Source organism: Mastacembelus armatus, chromosome 21, assembly GCF_900324485.2.
Source record: "Mastacembelus armatus chromosome 21, fMasArm1.2, whole genome shotgun sequence".
NCBI lineage: Eukaryota > Metazoa > Chordata > Actinopteri > Synbranchiformes > Mastacembelidae > Mastacembelus > Mastacembelus armatus.
The window spans coordinates 26,391,930-26,408,571 of NC_046653.1; the positions used below are offsets into that span (position 1 = coordinate 26,391,930).

The following is a 16,642-nucleotide window of genomic DNA, read 5'->3' on the forward strand; positions in this document are numbered from 1 at the left end:
AATAGCACGCAGATTTCATCTGGGTTGAGGATGCTCTTGGTAGATAGGGTGCTGTCCTCTTTTAGGCTTCTAACAGATATTAAAGCACCGGTGAAGATGTCACATCAAAGGATACCATAGTTTCATCTTTATCCAGTTTCAGATGTGTGACTGGATGCGAATCGCTCTGAATTCTGGTTGTGGTGGTCTGTGTGACCTACCAGTGGCGCTAAGATGGTGGCAAGGTGTTATATGTCATTAAGTTTATGCTGCCGACGATGGGCCTGAGGGGGGGCTCCTTCTTTGTGTATCTTATGGAGCTCATGAAGACAGAGGGTGGTCTCCCATGGATACAGTCTGTCATAAATGGTCCTGCCAATGTCCTTTTCCAGGTGTTTTAAACATTCAATCACCTTTTTGTTGAAGGTGCTGGTGGGGTCCCTTCTTAGCTTTTCATAGGTCTGTTGGTCTTCCAAGAGAGGTTACTTTTTCATGATAGTCTGTTGTGTTTAGGACCACTGTGCATCTCCCTTTGTCTGCAGGCAGGATGGTAATACTCTTAGACTTTAGACAGGGATGGCAGGGCCCTGCGCTCCTGGGTGGTGGTGGCTTAGAACTAGAGAATGCTTCAGTGACTTTTCTCTCTCTGCTTGTGAGAGTTCCTTGTCTGAAAGGTTCTTAACCCATTTGTCCTTTGTGACCTCTGTGGTTGTACCATTTTCATTTTTCCTCTTTCCAGTGGCTTCTTTGGTATAGCTGACACAGGCAGTTTCCTATTCTGCTAGTGGACATCAGCTACCTTCGGGTCAAGGTTTGAGGGTGGCTCACTGACAGTGACAAGAGGAGACTGGGCCCTGGTACCTGTCAGACATGACTCCAACTGGGGGCTAGTGGAACTGGTTGCACCTTGAGTTGAATCAGTTAAAGCAGACTCGGGACAAGGCTCACTGCAAAAAGAACGGGTGTCGTGATCTGAGGGAAATGAGGACCAATAATTCGCCAACACCCAAACTCCAGTAAAAATAAAGGGTTTTAATTTATTTCTTTATGACAAGAAAATGGAAGCAGTGAGTGAATGATCAGTTTATGGGCTTGAAGCCGGGGGAGTCTCTGGTTGCAAAGGTTACTGCCAAGGCCAGGACCCAGTTGGCCAGGAGTTGTGTCCGGATGGTTTCCACAGAGCAATATCTGATGGCTTGGGTTCTCCTTGGTCAGAGGATCCTGGATATCTGATTTGACAACTCAGAGAAAAACAGAGGTTATAATAACAAAAGCTCCTCCAACTGATAACAGGTCACATTAAATGTCCTTGGAGGGAAACTTGGTCCAAAGCAGATTCTGCTCACACTGGAGTACCCGGACTTTCACACAAAATCCCCTTGAATCAGTAATTTCTCTTTCTCCAATCAACGGAGACCTAGAGAGGTCCAGGTGTGCTTAATAAGGAGTTTCTGACCCTTAGCTGGGTGTTACATGACCGTTTGTCTGTGGCTGAGAGAGGGCATATGACTGTGAGCAGAGGAGAGAACACAGGTGAAAATTATGTAATCATATGAGAGTGGACAGAGTAGGAAACCAGATCCTGTATGATCCTTCAGGATAAAAGCATGAGACAGGAAGTCAAGTTGCAGAACATCACAATGGGAGGCTGCAGAATGCCCAGTGGAGTTAAATAATTGATGAAGACGGAATCACGATCGCACAAGGAGACCCGCAGACCTTCCTAAAGTTCACCACCATTAGGTTCTCAGAACATTACTCAACTGTGTGTGTCCTTTGTCAAGAACAACTACTGTGTCTTATGCTCTAAGTAGTATCAATGAGAGCAGAAAAAACAATGCTAATGGTAAAATTGAGAAGGAATCTCAGGTCTAGGAAAAACCCAGAGAAGAAGTATGTTGGAATGAGAAATTGCAATAGGCCAGATTAATCAGCAACACCTATTACAGAGAATGTAGCATTTGAACAGAATAAAGAGGATCAACAGCAAAACAACAGAGAGGAGATAGATGGCAGTACGTCCACATGCTGCGGCTCATGGGTTTGCTCTTTTGGTGCTTTTTGTATTGTCTCTTTTCATGACTATTAATGCAAACTATCACTACAACCCCCAGAACTTACTAGATGTTGGCTTTAACCCTCTGGGGTCTGAGGGTGTTTTGGGCAGTGTTAATTTTGACAGCAGAAGTTAATTTAGTTTTAGTCATAGTCTTTTGACTAAAATGCAATTTTAGTTTTAGTCATATTTTAGTCATCTGCTTTGTTTTAGTTTTAGTCTAGTTTCAGTAGATTTAGTCGACCCAAAATATATTGGGTTTAATTTAAGTGTAATTTAGGTAAACTATTGTAATATACAAACTGTATTTAGCAGTAATGTAATTGCATCAAAGATGAAACTGACCCATATATCTTCTCTTTGTTTTCTCCCAGCTGTTTCCATTTCATTATAGTTTAAGTCAGACAGAAACCCAGTGTAGGCTATGATGATGATGATGTCGTGTACTCGCACATCCCGCGTCACTAGGTGGATCAGTTACTTTCAAATGTGTGTCTAAGAAGATTAATTATGATTGGATCTTTTCTAAAAACGTCCCTCACTCACATATTGGTCTCGTTTTTATTAGTCAATGAAAATGTCAGTATATTTTTATTTAGTTTTCGTCGTCATCACTTAATTTTTATTTAGTTAACGTCTCGTTTTCGTCAGTGAAAACTTGTTGTTGACGAAAATGATAACGAAAATACTTCGTCAACGAAATTAACACTGGTTTTGGGGCCCTGGACAAGTTTTGACATGCCCTCACATTTGTGCTTTTTTCTGTTGCTTTTAAACATATTAATGGATAAAGTCTAGAGATACTATCTCACAGAAGACCAGAGAAGAAGTATGTACTCACTTCTGTGAGATATTATAAATCCACCTTGAACAACCAGTTGAATCAACACATCTCTGCAACAGTTTGAACACAAGCAGAAAATTACTTAGTAGTGAGTAGAAGTAGTTAGTAGTTAGTGTTAGCTGCTGCCTAATTAGTAAAGTTTAAATGACTTGCCAAATAATGGTCCCTATTACAATGTAATGATAATGATAAAATGATAATGGTTCCATGTTATCACCTTCATGAAGTATGTTGTCAGTTTATTAGAATTACCAGGCTAAAACTTTGTCACTTTGATCCAACAGTCCTGTAATAAATCCTCCTTCATGAAGGTGATAATGTTCAGATTGTGGTCAAACTGTTTCAAAGAGGTGCAGACTGAACTGTATGATTATTTTAGAAGATGTTGTCTGCTCTCCTGTTGAACTCTGCTGCATTATACAGAGAGGTGGTGTTGTTTTTTTAGGCTGAACTCAATGATATGAAAGAGGGTAGAGAAAAGAAAAGAGACTCATGTCAGTACAATGCAATCCAATTCAGCAGCATGACAAACTACAACCTCCAAAATGATCAACCAGTTGAATCAACACGTCTCTGAAACAGTTTGACCACAAACTGAACATTATCACCTTCATGAAGGAGGATTTATTACAGGACTGTTGGATTAGACTGACAAAGTTATAGTTAGGTGGACCTAATAGACTGACAATGGAGTGTTTATACTTTAACAATACACCCAGATATGATGCCAATATGAAAATATTCAGTCAATTAACAGTTAAGCCACAACAAACTGGAAACACAAGAATCAAACTGACAATTAGAATCAAACTGTATTTCTGGGTTCTGCAGCAAATTGCTTAGTTAGTAGTGATTACATAGTGTAGTTGAAGCTGATAATGCTCTTTACTGTGATTTAGGGTTTTAGAAACATCTTTACACTCAATACTTTTCAAGGCTCAGAGAAATCACATCTGTTTTATTCTGACACTAAACAATGACTGTACAACAGTTATCAGTGTTAGTACATTAGACTGTTTTACCTGGACAGAACAATTTCCTGAGGTGTTTATAAATTTCTTTCATTTTTAGTCCATATATGATTGGATTAAAAAGAGGATGATACAAAAGTATTTGTAAAGTCAGTATTAAACATAAAGTTTTAGAAAAATCATTTTCCATTTGAACTAGAAGTACATCAAATGAACATATACAGGAAAAGTTGATCAGAACAATCAGGTGAGGTAAACAGGTCTGTGCAGCTTTTCTCCTGACTTCTCTACCACTTCGATAGGTGATTATAAATATCCTTATGTAGGTAAAAAGGACAAAAAGCACAGGGAGAATTAAAAGATTAACAAAACAAACCAAGCCATATATATTTAGTTCTCTTGAACTCTCACACTGAAGTTTAGAAACTGTGCTATTACAAATGATTCCTTTAAAATTAAAGTTGCACAGTTTAAAAGTGGCATTCAGAGGAATTGATACTGCTAACTGACCAGCAGGCAGAATCCAAGCTACAACCAGTAAAATACAGATGTTTCTTTTTGTCATGATAGTTGGATACTGCAGAGGTTTACATATAGACACATACCTGTCATAGGACATGGCTGTCAACAGTAAAAACTCTGAAGCACCTAAAGAATAAGTTATATGATACTGGAAAAGACACACTGAATATGATATGATCGGTTTTTCAGATAAAACATCAGTTAAAATCTTTGGGTAGACCGAAGTGCTGTAAAGAACAGAGTTCAGTAACAAAGCCGCAATGAAAATGTACATAGGCTCATGGAGGTTTTTGTGAATCACTATCAGACACACAATAGTAGAATTACAGCAGATTATTAGAATATATGCTGTAAACATGATCACAAAATAAACAAATCTGTATTTGTCCAGTTCAACATATGCATCAATAGTTATATATGTTATATTTAGGTTATTATCCATTAAGGTTTAAAAACAAAGTGTTAATGACAAAGACTTGAAGTATCAAAGCAAAGATCACATGAACATATTATACAGTATATCTGTCATTGGATTGTCTAATGTATTCACTGATACCCGACCTTGACATGAACTTGTGTGTGTGTTGAAATATTGCAACAAATACAAACCTCCAGAATGCAAAGTGAACTGTTTGACTCTGTTGGTTGATTTTTATCAGCTTGTTTCTCCCTCCATGGATCTCATTATGTCATTGTTGGGGGCACAGAAAAGGATAAACCTTCAGCATGGTCTGTGGACTGTGACATCCACTACAGGCATGTGGACACTGCAATAATTTATGTGTCCATATGTGCCTGAGCTACCATTGCTCTCCTACACTGTAGTGGGCACTGTGGACTAAACTACTGCAAACACACAGGAAGGCTGCTGTAGAAGGAGAAAACAGAAAAAGCCAAATGTCCATATGTCTGTTGTTCACTGTTGTGAAACATGGAGGAGCGTGATCGGGAGGAACGGCCTCCCCGATATGAACCTGAATGTTGTTCTGTTGCTGGACTTCTGTGCTAGTCACAGTTTGTCCATAACGAACACCATGTTCAAGCATAAGGGTGTCTATCAGTGCACATGGCACCAGGACACCCTAGGCCGGAGGTCAATGATCGATTCTGTAGTCATGTCGTCTGACCTTCGGCCATATGTCTTGGACACTCGGGTGAAGAGAGGGGCAGAGCTGTCAACTGATCACCACCTGGTGGTGAGTTGGATCTGCTGGCGGAGGAGGAAGTGGGACAGTCTTGGCAGGCCCAAACGTACTTTGAGGGTCTGCTGGGAATGTTTGGCCGAACCCGCTGTAAGAGAGGTCTTTAACTCACACCTCCAAGAAAGTCTGATTGGACCATGTTTTCCACCTCCATTGTCGACACGGCGGCTAGGAGCTGTGGCCGTAAGGTTTTGGGTGTCTGTCGTGGTGGCAATCCCCGAACCCGGTGGTAGACACCAGAGGTAAGGGATGCCGTCAAGCTGAAGGAGTCCTACCGAGCTTGGTTGGCTTGTGGGACTCCCGAAGCAGCTGACGGGTACTGCGTGCTGCAGCCCAGGCAGTGACGGAGGCAAAAACTTGGGTATGGGAGGAGTTCAGTGAGGCCATTGAGAAGGACTACCTGTCAGTCCCATAGAGATTCTGGCAAACCGTCCAGCGCCTCAGGAGGGGGAAACAGTGTTCTACCAACACTGTTTACAGTGGAAGTGGGGAGCTGCTGACCTCGATTGGGGTCCGTATTGTCCACCGTATTGTCAGAGGGTGGAAGGAACACTTCGAGGATCTCCTCAATCCCGTCAACACGTCTTCCATAAGGGAAGCAGGGGCTGGGGATTCAGAGGCTGATCCATCCATCACCCAAGCCGAACTCACTGAGGTGGTTCGGCAGCTCCTCGGTGGCAAAGCACCGGGGGTGGATGAGATCCGCCCCGAGTACCTCAAGTCTCTGGATGTTGTTGGGCTGTCATGGCTGACACGCCTGTGCAACATCACGTGGCGTTCGGGGACAGTACCCCTGGATTGGCAGACCAGGGTGGTGGTTCCTCTTTTTAAGAAGGGGGACCGGAGGGTGTGTTCCAACTACAGAGGGATCACTCATCAGCCTCCCGGGGAAGGTCTATTCCAGGGTGCTGGAGAGGAGGATCCGGCCGGTGGTCGAACCTCGGATCCAAGAGGAAAAATACAGTTTCCGTCCCGGCCGTGGAACACTGGACCAGCTTCTGTACCCTCTTGAGGGTGCTCGAGGGTTCATGGGAGTTTGCCCAACCCGTCCACATGTGTTTTGTGGACTTGGAGAAGGCATTCGACCGGGTCCCTCATGACATCCTGTGGGAGGTGCTCCAGGAGCATGGGGTCCGGGGCCCTTTGCTGTCCGTTTGCTCTGTTTGCTATCCAGTCTCTGTACAAACAGAGCAGGAGCTTGGTTCGCATTGCCGGTAGTAAATCAGACCTGTTCCCAGTGCGCGTTGGACTCCGGCAGGGCTGCCCTTTGTCACCCGTTCTGTTCATTACGTTTATGGACAGAATTTCTAGGCGCAGCCAGGGGCCAGAGGAGTCCAGTTCGGGGACCACAAGATTTCATCTCTGCTTTTTGCAGATGATGTTGTCCTGTTGGCTCCATCGAGCCAGGATCTCCAGCGTGTACTGCGGCAGTTTGCAACCGAGTGTGAAGCAGCTGGGATGAGAATCAGCACCTCCAAGTCCAAGGCCATGGTACTCAACCGGAACAAGGTGGCTTGCCATCTCCAGGCCAGGGGAGAGATCCTGCCACAGGTGGATGGGTTTAAGTATCTCGGGGTCTTGTTCACGAGTGAGGGAAGGACGTGAGATTGACAGACGGATAAGGGCATCGGCAGCAGTAATGCGGTAATACTTCACTCCAGTCAGTAAATCTAAGTAATAAGTTAAATACCACAATAAAGAAATGGATAAACACACTGATGTTCATTATGTGGCTGATATATTTTATGCACATTCTATGATGATTATTATCATTATTATTGTATAGTTTTTGCACATTTGCATTTTTGTTTGGTTGGTTTTGTTTATATAGCCATTTAAAATATTTAATTCTTGCTATGTAAAATATTTCTTTTACACAAATTAATCATTTGATATGGCTTGCACCCCAGTACTTGTACTTGTGAGTGTGTCCATCAGCCTCTATGCTGATGGACACACTCACCCAGCAAAGCCATTGCAGCCACATTTTCCTAGAGGTCAGTATGCCAGGGAATATTATCAGATAATCCAATCCACAGGAAGACATCTTAAAGACCGGCCGTTGGCCAATTCAAGAGAGGCATTTGGCAATGCTTATACACTATTGTTTCAACCTTGAACCGGTGGGGGTGATTGGAGGGGTGGCGGTGGGGGTGATGTGTCCCTGATCAAGATGGGGAATGTGAGACTCGAGGTATGGTTCCAAACGCCTCTCCAGCGCACTGTTAACATGATCCGTTATACTGTGTTTGATTCAGTCATCAAGATATCAAACAGCAGACAAGTACTGGTTGACTATTACTGAGTCACAGTACAACAACAACACAGCAGGCCATGAACACAATTGAACTGACTTGTACCGTCTGAAGGATAATTAGTAAGAAAGTTGATTTTGTGGGGGTGCTGCCGTGTGATCAGCTGGCCAGGATCAAAAATTTTACGACGACCTGCTGCTTTGATTGTTAATACTGACCCATCTTACCAGCCTGGTGAGCACTGGCTGGCCATATACTTCACAGTCGATCGCCAAGCCTGGTTTTTTGACAGCTACAGCAATCCCCCAGATAGATTTAACCCATATATATCCAACTTTCTCCTTAAAAATGCCAGCAGGGTGATTTATTCCGACACCCAGATACAGTTCCCCCTCTCAATAACATGCGGGCAACACTGTGTATTATTTCTGTGGCACATGCAGAAAAGGATTTCTTACAAAAATTTTAATCAACAAATATAGCTCTGATCTTACCCTCAATGGTGCCAGGGTTTTGCGCTTTGTCAATAGAATCAGCCCTGTACCTGTGCAACATCACTTTACCTGTGTCCAATGTGCAATTATGAGATGCTTAAAATATTAATTAAAAAGATATTCAATGCATGTGTGTGACGGTCCCCGTCTGGTGGCTGTTTGGTGTTTTGTTTGGGTGATTGTCTTCCAGGAAGTTGGAGTGAGAAGTCGTGATTCGGGATGTTGTACACCTTGTTCTGGGCGGGGCTTCCCGGATTTAAGAGGGAGTCCCCGTACGGAAAGGAGAGACCTCACATGAGACAGAAGGAGAGGAGACCCAAACCAATAGAGACACCAACAGAAAGAGACAGAGGCGGCTGGCTTTTGTTTTGAGCTTGTACTGGAATTTGGAGTGCGTTTTTAATTAGCAAGCTACTTGTATTCTGATTTGTCAATTGCTGCCTTTGGCATACCCCTGTGACATACATTTACTTTGAGATTATTCTGTGACGATTTCATACATTGCTGACATTTTATTAAATCTTTAGTAGAATCTTGGTTTCACTGATTCCTTTGTCACTTCCGTTGAGCCAGGGCGTGACAAAATGGGGGCTCGTCCGGGATGTTTTTTTTGGTAAGTTTTCTTTCTATTTTCACAGTCTGAAATTTTGATTTTTACTTTAGAGGACTTTAAGTACTTTAAAGTAGTTTTGAAGGCTATGTTCTTTACTTTAAGTATATTTTGGAGTATTTCTTCGTGTAACAATCTGCTAGTGCAAGTGTTAAAATTGGAATATTTCCCTGATAGGTTGTAGGAAATTTTCCCCAATTGGGGATTTGTTCTTTAATCACTGTAGTGTTGCGGTGAAAGCGGTTAGAGCAATTGTCTCGGGAGCACGTCCATGGTTCTGAGTGGGTCGCTGTTTTTACAGTTGCCTTTCTCGTTCCATTGGTTTATAGTGCATAAATACCCACTGCAAGTAACTGCATGAAGACTAGGGTTGAGTTTAGCAAGTTTTTGGTTAGGCAGTTAGCGGGAAAACTCCGATTTTCTGTTGTGCACTTTCACAAAGCTGTGTCTAATAATGGCTTTTGTTGCACGGTTCCTTCAATCTCCTTCTGAAGAATTGTTAAATAATTACACCAAAGAACAGCTGTTAAAGCTTGCAGATCATTATTCTGTTGATGTTGGGGATAAGAAACTAAAAGATGAAATCAGAGAATCTAAAATCTACGTTAATTGTAAGTGGCGTCTTAACTATTAAGACTACAGTCGATGTTTCAAATGATGAAAATGTTTCACCTGTTGTGCCTGATCATGTTTCACCTAGGAGCTATTGCTGTTACAGATGGAAAGGGATAAATTAAACATGGAGCGTGAAAGATTGAAGTATTCGCTGGAAAAGGACAACCTGGGATTGGAACAGTACCGTCTGGATCTAATAAAAACAGGAAAATATTTGATGTGGTAAGTAATTTACGATTGGTTCCTCAGTTTGATGAAAGAGATCCAGATAATTTCTTTTCTCTGTTTGAGCGGGTAGCAAACTCTCGAAATTGGCCGGAGTCTGAGCGTATTGTCATGTTACAAGCTGTATTTACCGGTAAAGCTCAGGAAGCTTTTTCATCACTTTCATCAAGACAGTCAAAAGTATTCTGCTGTTAAAGATGTAGTCTTAAAGGCTTATGAGTTGGTGCCTGAAGCCTACCGGCAGCGCTTTCGATCATGGCATAAAACTGATAATCAGTCTCATGTTGAATTTGCTAGAGATTTATCGAAGCATTTCAGCAGGTGGTGTTTGTCGCTGGATGTGAGTTCATTTTCAGGTCTTTTTGACTTAATGGTGCTGGAGCAATTTAAGAATTCTCTCACTCCTGTTATTGCTACTCATGTTGCAAAGCGTGGGGTAAAGACGGCCTCTGAGGCTGCGATATTAGCTGATGAGTATGTATTGGCCCATGGACACACCTTTAGAAACCAATATTCAATGAATGCTAACGTTAAATCGGATACTCATTCAGTTAAAGCTCTTGGTACGGTGACTTCACGAAGTCGCGGTTCTCATTTTATGAGTCCTAACCTCACTTGTAATTATTGTCATAACTGGACACCGGAAAGCTGACTGTCCTTTGTTAAAAAACAAAAGTAACCATATTAATCATGTTAAGCCAACAGCTTTGATCACTCCCGCTAGAGGTTTAATTACCAATTTCTCAGGACATCTCTCATAAAGATAAACCTTGCTGTACTGCACTTGCTGGTTTTGAAGCATTTATTTCGGATGGTTTTGTCTCTCTTCCTGGCAGTAACGTTAAAGTCCCTATTAAGATTTTGCGGGACACTGGTGCAACTGACTCTTTTATTGTTAGTTTGGTGTTGCCTTTTCCCCAGGATTCAGACACGGGTGAGCGTGTGCTAGTTCAGGGAATGAGTTTGAATACAATGTGTGTTCCTCTACACAAGGTAAACCTGTTTTCTGACCTAGTGATGGGGGAGGTTCACATTGGAGTGCGCCCAGCTTTGCCTATTGATGGCGTTCATGTCATTTTGGGTAATGATTTGGCTGGCGATCGGGTTTGGTCTGGTGTTCTTCTGCTTTAACAAAGCTGGTGGCTTCTGATGAGGGACATCACTGTGAACAGGAACTGCAGAATATTTACATAGCTGGTGCAGTGACACATGCTATGTCCAGTATGGACACTTATGTCGCAGATGACAACAAATGGGATGAGTTGGATTGGTCTTTTTCCATTTCTCAGCAAGATTTGATCCATAAACAGCAAGCTGATGCTTCCTTGAAAGTATTGTTTGACCATGTCCGTCCTATGGTTGACGTAACGAGTGTTGCTTGTGGTTATTTCATTCAGAATCACGTGTTAGTCCGTAAATGGATGCCACAAGGCTTGGATACTTTGGGTGATCCTGTCGTGCAGATGGTTGTTCCAGAGAAATATCGCAATGAAGTCCTGAAGTTTTCTCATGACATGACGGGTCATTTAGGTGTTAAGAAAACGTACGCTCATATTTTACTTTTTTTTTTTTTTTTTGGCCGCGTTTGAAGCGTGATGTGGCTGCATATATTAAAACGTGCCATACATGCCAGGTGACGGGTAAGCCAAATCAGGCTATTAAACCTGTTCCACTTTATCCGATTCCTGCAATTACCAACCCATTTGAACATCTGATAATAGATTGTGTTGGTCCTTTGCCTAAGTCCAAATCTGGTTTCAACTATCTGTTGACGGTGATGTGTCAGGTTACTCGGTATCCTGCTGCCTATCCTTTGCGTTCCATTACAGCCAGAGCAGTGGTGAAATCCTTGTCTCAGGTTGTGTCTGTATTTGGAATTCCTAAGATAATTCAAAGTGATCAGTGATCAGAGATCCAACTTTTCTTCTCGTTTGTTTGCACAGGTGCTTAAACTGTTGAACATTTGACATGATAGGTCATCTGCTTACCATCCTCAGAGCCAAGGGGCTTTAGAAAGGTTTCATCAGACCCTGAAGTCACTGTTATGTTCATTTTGTAATGAAATGGATAAAGACTGGGAAGAGGGTTTGCCATGGCTGTTGTTGGTTCCGAGGGAGGTCTGTCAGGAAAGTCTTGGTTTCAGCCCAAATGATTTGGTATTTGGTCACAAAGTGCGCGGTCCACTTACACTTTTGTACGACAAATGGAAAGGTGAAGATCCTCCACAAAATTTAATTGACTATGTCAATGGATTTCGTTATAGACTTTATTTGGCTGGTCATCTTGCTAAGCAGAAGCTTCAGAAAAGTCAAGCCAAAATGAAGTGTTGGTATGACCGTGATTCTGAATTGCGGCAGTTCTGTGAAGGTGACCAGGTTCTTGCTTTGTTGCCGGTTGAAAAGTCACCCTTCCAGGCTAAGTTTGTTGGTCCATACACGGTAGTTTGTCAGCTTTCGGATCAGAATTATCTCATTGCTACTCCTGATTGTAGGAAAACTAATCAACTGTGTCATGTTAATTTGTTAAAACCGTATTACTTACGACCTAGTTCGGTTGGGCCTGTGCAGCAGCCGTCATTTATCTCTGTGGCTTGTGCTGTTTGTGCGGCGAGTGGGGGAATACAACGAACATTTTCTGGGGGGGAGGAAGTAGTAGTGGCGGATGATTCTGTATTGCGTGGTTGGTTGAATAATTCCGAATCGCTGAAAAATCTAAATGTGTTACTGTCTCATTTGTCTGAAGACAAACAAGGTAATGAACATCCTGTTAGTTCTTTTCTAAGAAGTTTAATTCCTATCAACTGAATTATTCAGTGATTGAAAAGGAAGCTTTAGCACTGATCTTGGCTTTGCAACACTTGCGTGTCTACCTTGATTCTGGACATGCAATTTCTGTATATACTGATCATAATCCATTAACATTTTTGCGAGATCTCGCAAACTTTTTGCAAAACAGCAAAACCCCAACATTCCAATGAAAATATTTGCGAGATCTTGCAAAAGGTCATCTTTTGTTATTTTTTCCAACCATCTATTTTTTTCTCTCCCATGTCCCTTCAGGGGCTCCCTACATTTGAAACACACACAGTAAACCTCAGCCAATTACATATAACAACACCTCAAAAATGGAAAGGAGTAATTATTAATAATTATTTTATCCATTTATGATACCCTCTAACCCCACCTGACCCACACCTGCTTCTTATCTATAAAAATGAACCATTCTGAAATCATATTAATAGGCCACACCCATGTCTGACCACACCTACTCATAATTTATTAAAAAAAACATTTTATTACTACTTAGTAGCTAACACAACAACCTTTTATTTATTTATATGATTCTCTTGAGATTCATTTTACTTTTTTTTTATTTAAATAAATTAAGAGGTTGTAACAGAAAGTTAACACAGGAAGAAGGTTAATTCACCTTCGGACTATTCAATAGCCACCCTGGCATATTATTTTTGTATTTCATGTTTTATTTTGTCATTGATGGGTGAGGGAGTTACTTAAACTAGACAGTAACCCAGTAACCCAGGTGGACTGTCAGACGGTGTGTTCGTGGTGCATCAGAATCAGACAGGATTCACACTGACAGAAAAACATCACAACTCAGTTGCCAGTTTATTAGAATTACCAGGCTAAAACTTTGGGTTTGATCCAACAGTCCTGTAATAAATCCTCCTTCATGAAGGTGATAATGTTCAGTTTGTGTTCTAAAATGATGTTAAATCATTGTTTACAGCCACTAATGGTCCACATCTTTATGAATTCTCACAATCTGGTTTTGTATTTGTTCAGATAATTCCTTATTAAGCTGATCCAGGCTGCATTAGACACACAACAGGTCAAACCTGAGAAAGAAAGTTATTCACAATTTCTTTAATGATCTTGTTTGTGAAATTAATTAATTGCACTGATGAAGATGGCAGGATGGATGGTGAAACGTTTTGGCCTTAAAACAAAGTCCAGTAGCCATGACTCAACCTTTATATAGTCTGTATTTTTAATTATATTGTCTTGACCTAATTGTTTTTAAAAAATATGGAAGATTAAATGTTTCATTCTTAAATGTACCAATCTCAGAATTAATGTAAGGTGTCAGTTTCTCAGGCTAAACTCAATGACATGAAAGAGTGTCATGTCAGTACAATGATAATAGATGTCATGTCAGTACAATCCAATCCAATTCAGCAGCATGAATAATAATATGAAGCCAATATGAAAATATTCAGTGAATTAACAGGCACAAACATACAACGTCATTTAACATTTTGGCACTTTTGCTGCATTTAGGTTTTACTATGGACTGTGTATTGTTTATCTAACCTCATGGATTCAATTCTACTTAAAACAACATAATGTACAAACAGAATTACAAATCATATGTATGCAATCAGTTATTGGGTAGCTATGATCACAAACACAAAACATTGGCAAACATGAGACTCACGTAGTGGACTTTCACTGGACAGTGGCTTCTCTGGTTCTTTCCTGAATATTGTAAAACCTGAAGGCAGCACAGAAACTTCCAACAAACTATTTCTATAACATTCACAGCATGGACAACTTTTCCATTTTCATCACTGGGAAAGTGACAGAAACTAAAACTTTGTCACTTTGATCCAACAGTCCTGTAATAAATCCTCCTTCATGAAGGAGATAACGCTCTCCTGTTGAACTCTGCTGCATTATACAGAGAGGTGGTGTTGTTTTTTAGGCTGAACTCAATGATATGAAAGAGGGTAGAGAAAAGAAAAGAGACTCATGTCAGTACAATGCAATCCAATTCAGCAGCATGACAAACTACAACCTCCAAAATGATCAACCAGTTGAATCAACACGTCTCTGAAACAGTTTGACCACAAACTGAACATTATCACCTTCATGAAGGAGGATTTATTACAGGACTGTTGGATTAGACTGACAAAGTTATAGTTAGGTGGACCTAATAAACTGACAATGGAGTGTTTATACTTTAACAATACACCCAGATATGATGCCAATATGAAAATATTCAGTCAATTAACAGTTAAGCCACAACAAACTGGAAACACAAGAATCAACCTGACAATTAGAATCAAACTGTATTTCTGGGTTCTGCAGCAAATTGCTTAGTTAGTAGTGATTACATAGTGTAGTTGAAGCTGATAATGCTCTTTACTGTGATTTAGGGTTTTAGAAACATCTTTACACTCAATACTTTTCAAGGCTCAGAGAAATCACATCTCTGTTTTATTCTGACACTAAACAATGACTGTACAACAGTTATCAGTGTTAGTACATTAGACTGTTTTACCTGGACAGAACAATTTCCTGAGGTGTTTATAAATTTCTTTCATTTTTAGTCCATATATGATTGGATTAAAAAGAGGATGATACAAAATTACTTGTATCGACATCATTAAACGCACAGTCTTTGGAAAATCAGTTTCCATTTGATACAGAAATACATCAAATGCTCCTAAACAGGAAAAGTTGACTAGAACAATCAGGTGAGGTAAACAGGTCTGTGCAGCTTTTCTCCTGACTTCTCTACCACTTCGATTGGTGATTATAAATATCCTTATGTAGGTAAAAAGGATGAAAAGCACAGGGAGAATTAAAAGATTAACAAAACACATCATAGCATATATACTTATCTCTCTACTACAGTACAGTTGACTAATTGTGCTATTACAAGATATACCTTTCAAATTAAAGTTACAGATTTTAACATTAACATTTGTTACAGTTAGCACTGCTAACTGACCAGCAGGCAGAATCCAAGCTACAACCAGTAAAATACTAATGTTTCTTTTTGTCATGATAGTTGGATACTGCAGAGGTTTACATATAGACACATACCTGTCATAGGACATGGCTGCCAACAGTAAAAACTCTGAAGCACCTAAAGAATAACCCACGTGATACTGAAAGAGACATGCAGGATATGATATAATCGGTTTTTCAGATAAAACATCAAACAGAATTTTTGGGTAAAGAGCAGTGCTGAAAAGAACAGAGTTGAGTAACAAAGCTGCAATGAAAATGTACATAGGCTCATGGAGGTTTTTGTGAATCACTATCAGACACACAATAGTAGAATTACTGCAGATTATTAGAATATATGCTGTAAACATGATCACAAAATAAACAAATCTGTATTTGTCCAGTTCCACATATGCATCAATATTTATATATGTTATATTTAGGTTATTATCCATTAAGGTTTAAAAACAAAGTGTTAATGACAAAGACTTGAAGTATCAAAGCAAAGATCACATGAACATATTATACAGTATATCTGTCATTGGATTGTCTAATGTATTCACTGATACCCGACCTTGACATGAACTTGTGTGTGTGTTGAAATATTGCAACAAATACAAACCTCCAGAATACAAAGTGAACTGTTTGACTCTGTGGGTTGATTTTTATCAGCTTGTTTCTCCCTCCATGGATCTCATTAAACTCTCCACCAAGAGCTGTCGTCATGTGAACAACATCAGACTCTACAGGCCTGAACCAGTGGAGGCCCATGGTATAGCTGACACAGGCAGTTTCCTATCGTGCTAATGGACATCAGCTACCTTCAGGTCAAGGTTTGAGAGTACCAGATGGACACGACTCCAGCTGGAGGCTAGTGGACCTGGTTGCACTTTGAGTTGAATCAGAGTGAAATCATACTCTGGACAGGGCTCACTGCAAAGAGAATGGGAGGCTGCAGAATACCCAGCAGAGTTAAACAATTGATGAAGAGTGAATCACGATCACACAAGAAGGCCTGCAGACTTTCCTTTTTGTATTGTCTCTTTTCATGAGTATTAATGCAAACTATCACTATAACCCCCAGAACTTACTAGATATTGACTTTAAGCCTCTGGG

General features: G+C 40.7%; 1 protein-coding gene across 1 annotated transcript; it reads right to left on the reverse strand.

Moving 5' to 3' along the window:
• Window positions 1-3,914: 3,914 nt before the first annotated feature.
• On the reverse strand, window positions 3,915-4,814 carry LOC113124014 (olfactory receptor 11A1-like; the record flags this gene model as incomplete). Its single annotated transcript, XM_026296458.1, has 1 exon — window positions 3,915-4,814. A coding segment is annotated over exon 1 (900 nt), but the record flags the coding sequence as incomplete, so codon positions are not given.
• Between the last annotated feature and the right edge of the window lie 11,828 nt (window positions 4,815-16,642).